The sequence below is a fragment of the Heptranchias perlo genome, unplaced genomic scaffold, assembly GCF_035084215.1.
Source record: "Heptranchias perlo isolate sHepPer1 unplaced genomic scaffold, sHepPer1.hap1 HAP1_SCAFFOLD_56, whole genome shotgun sequence".
Lineage (NCBI taxonomy): Eukaryota > Metazoa > Chordata > Chondrichthyes > Hexanchiformes > Hexanchidae > Heptranchias > Heptranchias perlo.
The window spans coordinates 5342465-5356006 of NW_027139581.1; the positions used below are offsets into that span (position 1 = coordinate 5342465).

Sequence of the window (13542 nt, forward strand, 5' to 3'; positions counted from 1 at the left end):
TGACAACCCGGATGTTGCTGGGGCCTTGGTTGGTTCCCCCATCCCCACCCCCGAGAAAACCGTGGCTGCAGGGGACAGGGCAGAGGGATTGCACCCAGTGGCTGATGCTTTCAGACATCGATGAAAATGGGTAATTGTCTCCTCGCCCCCTCCGAGGAAAGCAGATAACAGGACAAGCAAGATTGAAAGTGAAACAGTGAGCTTCAATCGCAGCATCAAAAAATGAGTGCAAAACTTTACATTAACATGTTGAGGTCGTTAGTTATTGCAAAACTTTATTGTGAACATTGAGGTGTGTAGTGCAAAACTTTAAATAAAAGTTGCGTTCACTTATTCATTTTCTAGTTTGAAATCAGTTGCGATGTTAACATGGTTTACATCCATAAAATTTTAGAAAAATTACAAATGAATACTGATTAAGTTCGAAGGGCAGGAGCAGCAGCAACTAAAATTATCACACAAACATTCAGAGGAGATTCATCACAAAACAAAATATCAACAAGCGAATAAAAACAAACAATCAAAACATCAACAGAACAAACAGCAATAAGATTTACAGACTCCCCCTTGCGGCATGCTCGAGGGTCGCTGTGACACTCTGAACAAGAGGAGGGGAACTCTGTGCGAGAGGAGCATCCTATTTCCTCCTGGCCCCCATCCCTCCATGTGATCGAGCCCCTCTTGAGCCAAGGGCACGACCTCGGTGTCTTGTAAAATGGCTGTGATCAGGGAGCTCCGGAGCTGGGGTGCTGCTGTTCCACGGGGACATGAGCAAAAGCAGCGTCAGGTGCAGAATTAGCTCCTGGCTCTTGGGCCTGTCCTCTGTCTGTAGCAGGAGGTGGCACGGGGTGTGTCACGGGCTTCGGGTGCAGCACAGCCGTGCTCGCATTCAACTCCATGAAATGTACGAGAACCTGGTGAATATTTGTCAGCTGGGCAATGTTCTGTCCAGTATGGGCCAGCTGGGCAATGTTCTGTCCAGTATGGGCCAGCTGGGCAATGTTCTGTCCAGTATGGGCCAGCTGGACAATGTTCTGTCCAGTATGGGCCAGCTGGACAATGTTCTGTCCAGTATGGACCAGCTGGGCAATGTTCTGTCCAGTATGGGCCAACTGGGCAATGTTCTGTCCAGTATGGACCAGCTGGGCAATGTTCTGTCCAGTATGGGCCAGCTGGACAATGTTCTGTCCAGTCTGGGCCAGCTGGACAATGTTCTGTCCAGTCTGGGCCAGCTGGGCGCTAATGTTCTGTCCAGCGTCCTAGATCTCCTGTCTCATGGAGGCGAAATAGTCATGGTATTTGTCGCTCTCATCAGCCCTCAATCGTCTCACTTGTTGACCGTTGATGTCCTCTCCCAATTCATCATCCACATGGTGGGGTGGGGGGAGGAGGAGCAGGGGAGCTGACATCTACGCCGTCTCACGGGGGACTGGGGCGCATCTACCCCACTCGCATCGATCCCTCAACCCCCGACAGGTCGGACTCAGCTGGCGGCTGCCTGTGAGAGGGGGATTATGTGTGTCTCGCACAGAGCCAGAGGGGCCGGGAGTTGGAGAGGCGGTGAGGTGAGGCTCCTCATGGTCAAGCGCTCCCCCCACATCAACACCCTGAGGTTGACAGGTGGGCTCAGGAGTGAAGACACCACTTCACCTGCCCTCACCTCCCACCTCCCACCACCGTCCCGCCCCCCACAGGGCCCGCATCGACCTCATCCTCCAGAAACCGTCAACGTTCTTCCTCTTCCCGCTCACTAATCGTCAAAACTCTCTGCAGCTCAAACACCATCACCCTCTGCAGCCCAAACACCATCACCCTCTGCAGCCCAAACACCATCACTCTCTGCAGCCCAAACACCATCATCCTCTGCAGCCCAAACACCATCACTCTCTGCAGCCCAAACACCATCACCCTCTGCAGCACAAACACCATCACCCTCTGCAGCACAAACACCATCACCCTCTGCAGCACAAACACCATCACCCTCTGCAGCCCAAACACCATCACTCTCTGCAGCCCAAACACCATCACCCTCTGCAGCCCAAACACCATCACCCTCTGCAGCCCAAACACCATCACTCTCTGCAGCCCAAACACCATCACCATCTGCAGCCCAAACACCATCATGCTCTGCAGCACAAACACCATCACCCTCTGCAGCCCAAACACCATCACCCCCTGCAGCACAAACACCATCACCCTCTGCAGCCGCCGACTCACCACCTTCTGCAGCCCGAGTGTTCTCAGACGGCTTTGAACCTGTGGGAAGGAAGAACAAAATGTTCCCCTGGTGAAGCATGTTCATCGGTCACATCACAGACGCCCACACGCTGCACGAGCATGGTCAGACTCGAATCTCCTTTTCCCATCCTTCAGACAACACGCAGGTTTTAAACATGCAGCTGGCCAATAGAGGAATGTGAAACTCACCTTTCCTCGCTCCAGTGTCTGATCGGTCACCAGGCACTAAACTGGAAGTGTTGCCCTGCAGCTGAGTGGCCCTTTCTTCATGCTCGGTCATCTCCCTCATAAAGGCTGAACCGCCGCCGGTCTTCGACCTCTCACGGTTGTTAAAAGCCATTTTACACGACAGGACATTGAACAATAAAAATCAGTTCGTGCTTGTTTGTGTGAGAGAGATAAGTTGGGGGTTTGGAGACAGGGTCTAATTCACTAATTGTAATTTAACACCTCAAATCTCTGTAGTAGGGATAAAAGATCTCTAAAAGCATTTAGTGAGGCCCGTCCACAATGGCAACTGAGTTTTACGACCAGTTGCCATTAGATTGAACCTTGACCACACCACCCAGAAACAACCTGTGTTTATGCATTAGTTAAACTCAGCACATTTAAATCTGAACTTTTGAATTTCAAAAACTCTCGAGACATCCTGGCCGACTGCATTAAATCATTGATTTTTTGCGGCCCTGTTCCGCTCTCCGTGACACGGTGCTGTTCGTGCTCAGAACCTGTGCCACCTTCTTCCACACCAACACGCTAACTTTCTGTGCCGCCCGAGACTTCCGTTCCCCAGAAGCCGCCGAAGCCTCACCTCAACCTCATTGAGGAGTGTGTAGAGGTCTTCATCACAACATTTGTTTCACCTCTTCTCATTCATCTTTTGCTGTTCCATCATTTTTCTCAGTGTAAAAACAGCCTTTTCAAAAACAGTTCATTTTATTTTACACTCCTTTTTAAAGACTGTTTATTTAAGTTTCCACTGCTTTTTAAAAATGCATTTAAATTCGGCTTTTTATAAAAAGTTTATTTTGAATTTACAATTGCATGAAGAACACTAACTTTCAATGAGAAGTCTGCTCACCTCTTTGAGCAATGAAGGCTGGAGCTGTGGGCGTGACTTCACTTCCTGACAGATTTTGTGGGCGTGTCTTCTCCTCTCACAGACATTTCCAGCCGCGGCAACCAACGCTGCTCAGAGGTTCGGGGGACAGAGCAGGATTGGATTCATGGTCCAATTCAAACAATTCGACGCGGAAAAGCCCGCCGTCAGTAATTTCGTTAATTTAAATCGAAGGAGCGGCGGTGACCGTCGATTCGACGCCCCGAGCGATTTCTGGCAAGATCTGCCTCATGTATCCTTCCTGACAATTGTATTATCAGACCCCATGTATCCTTACTGACCATTGTATTATCAGCCCCAGTGTATCCTTACTGACCATTGTATTATCAGCTCCCCATGTGTCCTTACTGACCATTGTATTATCAGTCCCCATGTATCCTTACTGCCATTGCATTATCACACCCCATGTATAATTACTGACCATTGTATTATCAATCCCATCTCTCCTTACTGACCATTACATTATCAGCCCGCAAGTATCCTTACTGCCCATTGTATTATAACCCCCATGTATCATAATTGGCCATTGTATCATCTGCATCCAAGTATCCTTATCGACCATTGCATTATCACATCTCAAGTATCCGTACTCACCATTGTATTATAACCCCTGCACATTATTGGTGACCATTATATTATCTGCCCCATTTGCAGTTACTGACCATGGCAGTATCACACCCCATGTATCCTTACTGACCATTGTAGTGTAAACCCCAGGTATTCTTGCTGACTACGATATTATCACTCCGCTGTGTTCTAACTGACCATTACATTATCACACAAATGTGTTCTTCTGACCATTGCATTAGCAAACCCTGTGTTTCCTTAATGATCATTAAATTATCTGCATTCAAGAATCCTTACAAAACATTCAGTTGTCACCCTCATGTATCCGTAAAGGACATTGCATTTACACCAAATGTGTTCTTACTGACCATTGTATTATCAGCCCCCGTGTATCCTTACTGACCATTGTATTATCAGTCCCCATGTATCCTTACTGACCATTGTATTATCAGTCCACCTGTATCCTTTCTGACTATTGTATTATCAGCCCCCATGTATCCTTGCTGACCATTGTATTATCAGCCCCCATGTATCCCTACTGACCATTGTATTATCAGCACCCATGTATCCTTACTGACCATTGTATTATCAGCCCCCGTGTATCCTTACTGACCATTATATTATCAGCCCCAATGTATCCTTACTGACCATTATATTATCAGTCCCCATGTATCCTTACTGACCACTATATTATCAGTCCCAATATATACTGACTGACCATTACTTTAATCTATCCTTGTTGTCTTTTGCACTTTTGTTAACTCCACCCCAGAAAACGTATTTGAAAAATTCTGAAATTGCCGGCTGAATTCACAGAAATAATGTGAACTCTGTCAGTGAAGCTGCTCTCTCTTCACATCAGTACTGAAAGACTGCGGGATTGATATTTTCTTTTTTTACATCATTTTCTTTAAGTAATATTCAGACCTTTCGGTAGCTTCACTTCACATCAGTAAAATGCTTGTTTACCTGTAATTTTCAACATCGAGTGATGGTGTTAAGGGATTTAACTAACCTATTTGTTTACTGACCTCAATTAATGTCAATGTGTCGTTTAATTGTCTCACTGGAGAGTTCCCTCAGGCCATAAATAGGGACTGTTTTCTCGGCGTCACATCAGAGTGTTTGATGCAGCTTTGCCTCCAGTACAAACATTGACCATTGGATCTCAGAGATAATGAAAGAATGTTCTGGTATATTCCAATTCAGCTTCGGATTCTGTGGGCAATTATTGATGTACAAAAGATTTACTATCCGCTCCTCGCTGCTGTTGGCGTTCCTGGTAAGTCATTATTTCAGCAATTAATTCTGTAAACCATGTTTAACTGTTCTTGTCCTTCAGACCCGGTTATGAATTGTATTCAGTGTAATCCTCTTGTTCAGTGTCTGGTAATGCACCTTGTTTCCTTCATGTAACATGTGAACAGTTCCCGATTCACTGCCCCAGTTCGATGAACACCATTTCCTTTTCATAACTTTCTTCAACTGATGGTCATTTTTTAGGATTTGCCTGTTATTTGAGTCTCGTACACAAGGAATGTTGGTGGACGATTCTCTTTATTGAACAGTTTCCTGTCTGCTCTCTGCACTGAACCCTAGTATCGGATCAGAAATATGTGTTCATAGAGTAAGACAGCTGCCTGGAGCTGAATTATTATTGGATATTGTCCAATATTTCAGAGTGTATTGGTGACCTATCTGTTAACGCTGGTTTCCACAGATCAGTGTCATTAACTATAACCAGCAGACCTTAAAACTCCTGTTACCTGTGAACAAGTAACTTGAATTGTCTTTCCCAAGGGTTTCTAACTGTTTCAGCATTGTTTTTCCAAGTTGTTATCTGTTCAGGTTCTTATCAGTTGTTTTGAGAAACAAAAGCTAGTTCGAAGATTTTATAAGCTTCTACTCATCGTTGCTTTCATTCAGATCAGTTGTTGTTGAAAACCGAAGCTTCTCAAAGTTTCTGCACATTGCTGCCTTTGCAGTTTAAACATACAATGTCCAAATGTAATGTCCAAAGGGGCAAAGTTAACCCTTTCATTCACGGTTCTCTCTCGTCTCCTCTTCAAATCTGCCGTCATCACCCCATCCTCAAAAAAAATCCATGATCCCTCGGTCCTTGTAAATTACTGCCCCCATCTCCAACCTCCCTTTCCTCTCCTTGAACGTGTTGTCGTTTCCAAAATCTGTGCCCATCTTTCCTGCAAATGCATTAGCAACCTCTCCAATCAGGTTTCCACCGCTGCCACAGCACTGAGACGGCCCGAATCAAAGTCACAAAAGACATCCCATGTGACTGACCGTGGAAAACTATCCCTCCTCATCCGTCTCGACCTGTCTTCAGCCTTTGACACGGGTGTCCACACCATCCACCTCCAACGCCTCTCGTCCGTTGTCCAACTGGGTGGGACTACCCTCGCCTCGTTCATTCGTATCAATCCAGGCTTAGCCAGAGAATCTCCTGCAATGATTCATCTTCCCGCCCCCGCACCGTTATCTCTGGTGTAACATTCCTTGACCTCCTCCGATTTCACATATTCAAGCTTCCCCTCGGTGACATCATCCGAAAACACAAAGTCAGATTCCACATGTAACTGACACCCATCTGTTTCTCACCACCGCCTCTCTCGACCCCTTCACTGCCTCTGATTTCTCACACTGCTTGTCCGACATCCAGTCCTGGATAAGCATAAATTTCGCCCATTTAAACATTAGGAAGACTGAAGCCATTGTCTTCGGCCCCAATCACAAATTCCGTTCATTCACAACTGATTCCATCCCCCTCGCTGGCCACAGTCTGAGGCTGAACCGGACCAGTAGGCGTTCTGTTTGACCCTGAGCTGAGCTTCTGACCCCAGATCCTCTCCATCACCAAGACCGCCTACTTCCACCTCCCTAACATCGCCTGTCTCTGCCCCTGCCTCAGCCCATCTTCTGCTGAATTCCTGATCCGTGGTTTTGTTACCTCCAAACTCGACTATTCCAATGCTCTTCTGGCCGCCATCCCACCCATCACCCTCCATAAACTTGAGCTCATCCAAAACTGTGCTGCCCGTTTACAAACTGACATTAAATCCCATTCACCCATCACCCCTGTGCTTCCTGACCTGCATTAGCTCCCGGTCGAGCAACGTCTAAATTAAAAAATTCTTATCCTCGTGTTACATAGAAATTACAGCTCACAAACAGGCCATTCGGCCCAACTGGTCTATACCGGTGTTTATGTTCCACACGAGCCTCCTCCCATTCGACTTCATATCACCCTATCAGCATATCCTTCAATTTATTTCTCCGTCATGTACTTCCCCTTAAATGCATTTATTCTATTCGCCTCAACTATTCCTTGTGGGAGCGAGTTGTGCATTCAAACCACTCTCTGGGTAAATAAATTTCTTCTGAATTGCTTATTGGATTGATTGGTGACTATATTATATTTATGACCCATAGTGTTGAACGCCATCCACCACCCCCCAACCCCGCCCGACAAATGCAAACATTTTCTCTACGTCCACATTCCCAAGCCCTCAAAAAGTTTAAGGATCTCTACTATGTCCCCCCTCGGCCTTCCCTTTTTTCGAGAAAAGAGCCCCAGCCTGTTCAGCCTTTCGTAGGTCCCTTAGAGGATGAGACCAGGAAATTAATGGTGGGAAACATGGAGATGGCAAAAATGCTGAACAAATATTTTGTTTCAGTCTTTCCGGTCGAGGACACTAAGAATATCCCAACACTGGACAAACAGGGGGCTCTCGGTGGGGAGGAGCTAAATACGATTAAAATCACTAAGGAATTGGTACTCAGTAAATTAATGCGACTCAAGGCGGATAAATCCCCTGGACCTGATGGCTTACATCCGAGGGTCTTGAGCGAAGTGGCAGTTGGGATTGTGGATGCTTTGGTAATAATTTCCCAAAGTTCTCTGGACTCGGCAAAGGTCCCGGCACATTGGAAAACTGCTAATGCAACACCCTTATTTAAAAAGGGTAGAAGGCAGAAGGCTGGAAATTATAGACCAGTTTGCCTAACATCTGTGGTGGGGAAAATTTTGGAGTCTATTATTAAGGAGACAGTAACAGAACATTTGGATAAACATAATTTAATTGGACAAAGTCAGCATGGCTTTACGAAGGGGAAGTCATGTCTGACAAATTTGCTTGAGTTCTTTGAGGACATAACGTACAGGGTTGATAAAGGGGAACCAGTGGACGTAGTGTATTTAGACTTCCAGAAGGCATTCGACAAGGTGCCACATAAAAGATTATTGCTCAAGATAAAGAATCACTGGATTGGGGGTAATATTCTGGCATGGGTGGAGGATTGGTTATCTAACAGGAAGCATAGAGTTGGGATAAATGGTTCATTCTCGGACTGGCAACCAGTAGCCAGTGGTGTTCCACAGGGGTCGGTGATGGATCCCCAACTCTTTACAATCTATATTAACGATTTGGAGGAGGGGACCGAGTGTAACATATCAAAGTTTGCAGATAATACAAAGATGGGAGGGAAAGTGGAGAGTGAGGACGACATAAAAAACCTACAAGGGGATTTAGACAGGCTGGGTGAGTGGGAGAAGAATTGGCAGATGCAATACAATCTTGGAAAATGTGAGGTTATGCACTTTGGCAGGAAAAATCAGAGAGCAAGTTGTTATTTTAATGGCGAGAAACTGGAAAGTACTGCAGTACAAAGGGATCTGGGGGTCCTAGTGCAAGAAAATCAAAAAGTTAATATGCAGTTGCAGCAGGTGATCAAGAAGGCCAACGGAATGTTGGCTTTTATTGCTAGGTGGATAGAATATAAAAACAGGGAGGTATTGCTGCAGTTATATAAGGTATTGGTGAGACCGCACCTGGAATACTGCATACAGTTTTGGTGTCCATACTTAAGAAAAGACATACTTGCTCTCGAGGCAGTACAAAGAAGGTTCACTCGGTTAATCCTGGGGATGAGGGGGCGGACATATGAGGAGAGGTTGAGTAGATTGGGACTCTACTCATTGGAGTTCAGAAGAATGAGAGGCGATCTTATTGAAACATATAAGATTGTGAAGGGGCTTGATCGGGTGGATGCGGTAAGGATGTTCCCAAGGATGGGTGAAACTAGAACTAGGGGGCATAATCTTAGAATAAGGGGCTGCTCTTTCAAAACTGAGATGAGGAGAAATTTCTTCTCTCAGAGGGTAGCAGGTCTGTGGAATTTGCTGTCCCAGGAAGCTGTGGAAGCTACATCATTAAATAAATTTAAAACAGAAATAGACAGTTTCCTAGAAGTAAAGGGAATTGGAGGTTACGGGGAGCGGGCAGGAAATTGGACATGAATTTAGATTTGAGGTTAGGATCAGATCAGCCATGATCTTATTGAATGGCGGAGCAAGCTCGAGGGGCCGATTGGCCTACTCCTGCTCCTATTTCTTATGTTCTTTAATGATAACGTTATCCATTTACAAGGATGATACCAGTCCTCTCAGTTCTGGTGTCATCCTTGTAAATATTTTTTGGACTCTCTCCAGTGCATCTAAACCTTTTATATAATATGGAGACCAGAACTGCGCACAGTGCTCCAAGTGTTGACTAACCACTGGTCATAAATCACTGTTCAGATCTCAACTGTCCAATTGAGTCCAATTCTGGGCATCAAGCTTTCGGAAGGAAGTCAAGGTCCTGGGGAGGGTGGAGAGGAGATTTACTAGAATGATACCAGGGTTCAGGGGCTTCAATTATGTGGAGAGACTGGAGAAGCTGGGATTGTTCTCCTCGTGTTCAATTCCCAACAGGGCTACACCCCTCCCTCTCTCAGTAACTCTGCGTTCCTCCATCCCTGCCCCCTTGTATCATTCGTCTGGACATCTTTTGGGTCTATGCTGCTGGTGGGACAAGATGGAGATGGAGGAATCAGCGATGTTTGCTCATTGACATGATTCTGTGAGTACGATTATGTCAGGCTTGTGCTTAACTCGTCTTCAGCACAAATCTCCATCTTGAGAACTATCTCTCAGATATTATTGAAGAGAACTGTGAAATGCTGAACGGACTGAGATTGGTTTAGTCTTACTATTCCTCGGTCGCTGATGGCAGATCCATCTGAATTTATTGCAATCATTGAAACTTGTAGCGATTGTTTACAATTGGCTGCCTTGCTGGACAACATCAGAGGGCATCAAATGTCAATCACTCTTTCGGGAATGGAGTTACATGTAGGTCGGTCTGGGTAGAGTGGGAGGCAGTTAGGTTTTAGAGACCGTTTCGCAGTTTTGCATGGCTATTTTTGTGATAGAATTACCAGATTTCTTCAATTAAATTTCACGATTTACGTTGGTGGGATTTGAAGTACAGACCCCAGGGTTAGTTCCCCAATAACAGGACAAATAGCCTGCAGAAACCGCTTGTTTCCCACCGCATTTATTCGGCATCACAAAGACCGCCGCTGTGACATCACCTGCCTCCTCCCTAACATCAACATTTGAAAGGTTCATTCAAATCTTTATCACCTCCAGACTCGATTATAAAAATACTCCCCCGGCTGGACTCCCATCCTCCATCTTCTGTAAACTTCAATTCACCTAAAACAATGCTGCCTGTATCCCATCGTGCACCAACTCCGGCCCGCCCTTCAATCTCAACACTCTATTCCTGTGACTCCAGTCTCTTGTCCACCCTCCTCTCCCTTCACTCCACCAGTGATGGCCGTGACTCCAGTCTCTTGTCAATCCTCCTCTCCCTTCACTCCACCAGTGATGGCCGTGACTCCAGTCTCTTGTCCACCCTCCTCGCCCTTCACTCCAACAGTGGTGGCCGTGACTCCAGTCTCTTGTCCATCCTCCTCTCCCTTCACTCCACCAATGGTGGCCGTGACTCCAGTCTCCTGTTCATCCTCCTCTCCCTTCAATCCACCAGTGGTGACCGTGACTCCAGTCTCTTGTCCACCCTCCTCTCCCTTCACTCCACCAGTGGTGACCGTGACTCCAGTCTCTTGTCCACCCTCCTCTCCATTCACTCCACCAGTGATGGCCGTGACTCCAGTCTCTTGTCCACCTTCCTCTCCCTTCACTCCACCAGTGGTGGCCGTGACTCCAGTCTCTTGTCCACCCTCCTCTCCCTTCACTCCACCAGTGGTGGCCGTGACTCAAGTCTCTTGTCCACCCTCCTCTCCCTTCACTCCACCAGTGGTGGCCGTGACTCCAGTCTCCTGTCCACCCTCCTCTCCCTTCACTCCACCAGTGGTGGCCGTGACTCCAGTCTCTTGTCCACCCTCCTCTCCGTTCACTCCACCAATGGTGGCCGTGACTCCAGTCTCTTGTCCATCCTCCTCTCCGTTCACTCCACCAGTGGTGACCGTGACTCCAGTCAATTGTCCACCCTCCTCTCCCTTCACTCCACCAGTGGTGACCGTGACTCCAGTCTCTTGTCCACCCTCCTCTCCCTTCACTCCAACAGTGGTGGCCGTGACTCCAGTCTCTTGTCCACCCTCCTCTCCCTTCAGTCCACCAGTGGTGGCCGTGAATTGAGCCGCGGACGACTCACGCTCTGAAATGTTCTCCTTGAACATTTCATCCTCTCCCCCTCCCTCTCCCCCTTTAAGACCCTCCTTCATACTCAAGCTTTCGCTCACTGCTCCTAATCTCTCATTCTTTGGCTTGACGTCCATTTTCCTCACGCCTCTGTGAAGTTCCTTGGGATGTTTGTTGAAGCAGCTGAATGGTGCAAATTGCAGTGAAATGAATTATTGACTGAATCACACTTCACAACTAATCCATTGGCTGTGAAGCGTTTTGGGACATTCTGAGTTCGTGAAAGGCGTGAGATAAATACGAGACTTTGTTGATGTCAGATGGTCATTTTAAAAATGGAACAATTTCCCCTCGGAGGGAATCACAGCCCAGTCCAAAGATGTTCATCCATAGACCAGACATGCGCAGTTCCCAGCAGGGTCACAGGACTGTGATCAGGACTCGGAACTCTGGGTTATTTCCCTCCAAACCCAAGGTCATTGAGGCCATTGTAACGTCCAACTGCCGACCCAGTACAGGCCCTGGATTGGAGCTGGGACCTGCTGGTGGTTTTGGTTTCCTGCTACACCAGGGCGGTGTTTTACAATAAACCCTCTCCACAGCAGAAAGTTCTTTCAGAGTGAAAGGAAATAGATTCTGTCCCTAGATTCAATAATAATTGAACATTTCACCCTGAATTCGACCAGTCTGCTGCTTTTACTCTCAGTCTGAAGTATAATTCCCTGTTTTTCTCTTCCTTACAGTGAACTTCGTGACGATTGTGATCCTGTCTCGAGGAAGATGCGGTCTCTCCAAATGTGTCACCCGTTACATGGTGTCCATGGCAGCGGCGGATCTCCTGGTCGTTATCACTGATCTGATATTCAGGCAGATTCCTATTCTTTTTTGGACTGAATTTAAGTTCATGTGGAACTTTAAAGTGTGTAATATCCACGCCGTCCTGCTTTACGCAGCCACAGACTGTTCTGTCTGGTTCACAGTCACTTTCACCTTTGATCGATTTGTGGCCATTTGTTTCCAGAAGCTGAAAACAAAATATTGCACCGAGAAAACGGCGGCTGTGGTTCTAGGAACAGTGAGTGTGCTGTTCTGTGTGAAGAACACTTTCTGGTACTTTATGTATGGAGGTGAATATTGGATTAGTAATTCTCCCTGGTTTTGTTATGTATCATTGGATGTTCTTGATTCACAAGTTTGGGCAGCAATTGAATTCCTTCATTATATTGTAACCCCATTTGTTCCATTTGTTCTGATTCTGCTGCTCAATGCTTTAACCGTCAGACACATTTTATTGTCGAGCAGAGGCCGCAGGAGACTCCGGGCCCACAGCAGTGGGGAGAGTCCCAGTGACCCAGAGATGGAGAAGAGAAGGAAATCCATCATTTTACTGTTTGTTATATCGGGGAATTTTATCCTGTTATGGGCGGTGTTTCTGTTGTATTTTGTGTTGAAACGATTATATGGGTTAGACTTTATTCCTGTGACTCTCCCTGAATTTGTACAAGAACTGGGATTTATGCTCCAGCTCCTGAGTTGCTGCACCAACACGAGTATTTATGCCGTGACCCAGACTAAATTCAGAGAGGAGTTGAAGAATGTGGTGAAATATCCCTTTACTGTAATTATTAAATTCATTGAATAATGAGAAGACTTTCCATCATCACAAGGTGTTGGTCTGGTGTTCTGCCCAATCCCCTCATCTCTGGGATACAAACACAGTGAGGCCGGTTTTCATCTTTCACCGCCCTGATTTAGTGACTAACCGGGACGGTCGAGGTGGGGAAGTCCGCGGAGATCAGTCCCGCTTGATTCCTACTGTTTTTTTTAGCCCCGTTAAGTCCTCTGGTGCGGCCTGGGGCGGGTGGATGAAGCTCCCGTCCGCCAGGCTCTTGTTTCATGTGTTTACACAAAGCGGGCGGGCGGGGCACACATGCAGCCCGTGGTGTGAGGACCAGAGAATCATATTTTAATCATCATTTTACGTCTCCTTCGGAACAGAGGAACAGGAGTCGGCCATTGAAACCCTCGAGCGTGTTCCACCATTCTATTAGATCAAGTTCGATCTGTATATTAACTCAATTTACCGCCTTGGATTTGAACACTTCATACCCGC

At 46.6% G+C, this 13542-nt stretch overlaps 1 protein-coding gene across 1 annotated transcript; it reads left to right on the top strand.

Moving 5' to 3' along the window:
• Window positions 1–1163: 1163 nt before the first annotated feature.
• LOC137315774 (probable G-protein coupled receptor 139) lies at window positions 1164–13071 on the top strand. Its single transcript, XM_067980263.1, has 4 exons — window positions 1164–1373; window positions 3402–3590; window positions 5135–5207; window positions 12173–13071. The coding sequence occupies exons 1-4, from the start codon at window positions 1164–1166 to the stop codon at window positions 13069–13071; spliced, it is 1371 nt and encodes a 456-aa protein (XP_067836364.1).
• Window positions 13072–13542: the final 471 nt, after the last annotated feature.

Excerpts from the sequence above, each read along its gene's own strand:
- LOC137315774 (XM_067980263.1), top strand. The coding sequence starts at position 1,164 with ATGGGCCAGCTGGACAATGTTCTGTCCAGTCTGGGCCAGCTGGACAAT. Across the intron at positions 1,374-3,401 it reads CCCAATTCATCATCCACATG|ACATTTCCAGCCGCGGCAAC; the intron begins GTGGGGTGGGGG and ends CTCCTCTCACAG. Across the intron at positions 5,208-12,172 it reads CGCTGCTGTTGGCGTTCCTG|TGAACTTCGTGACGATTGTG; the intron begins GTAAGTCATTAT and ends TCTTCCTTACAG.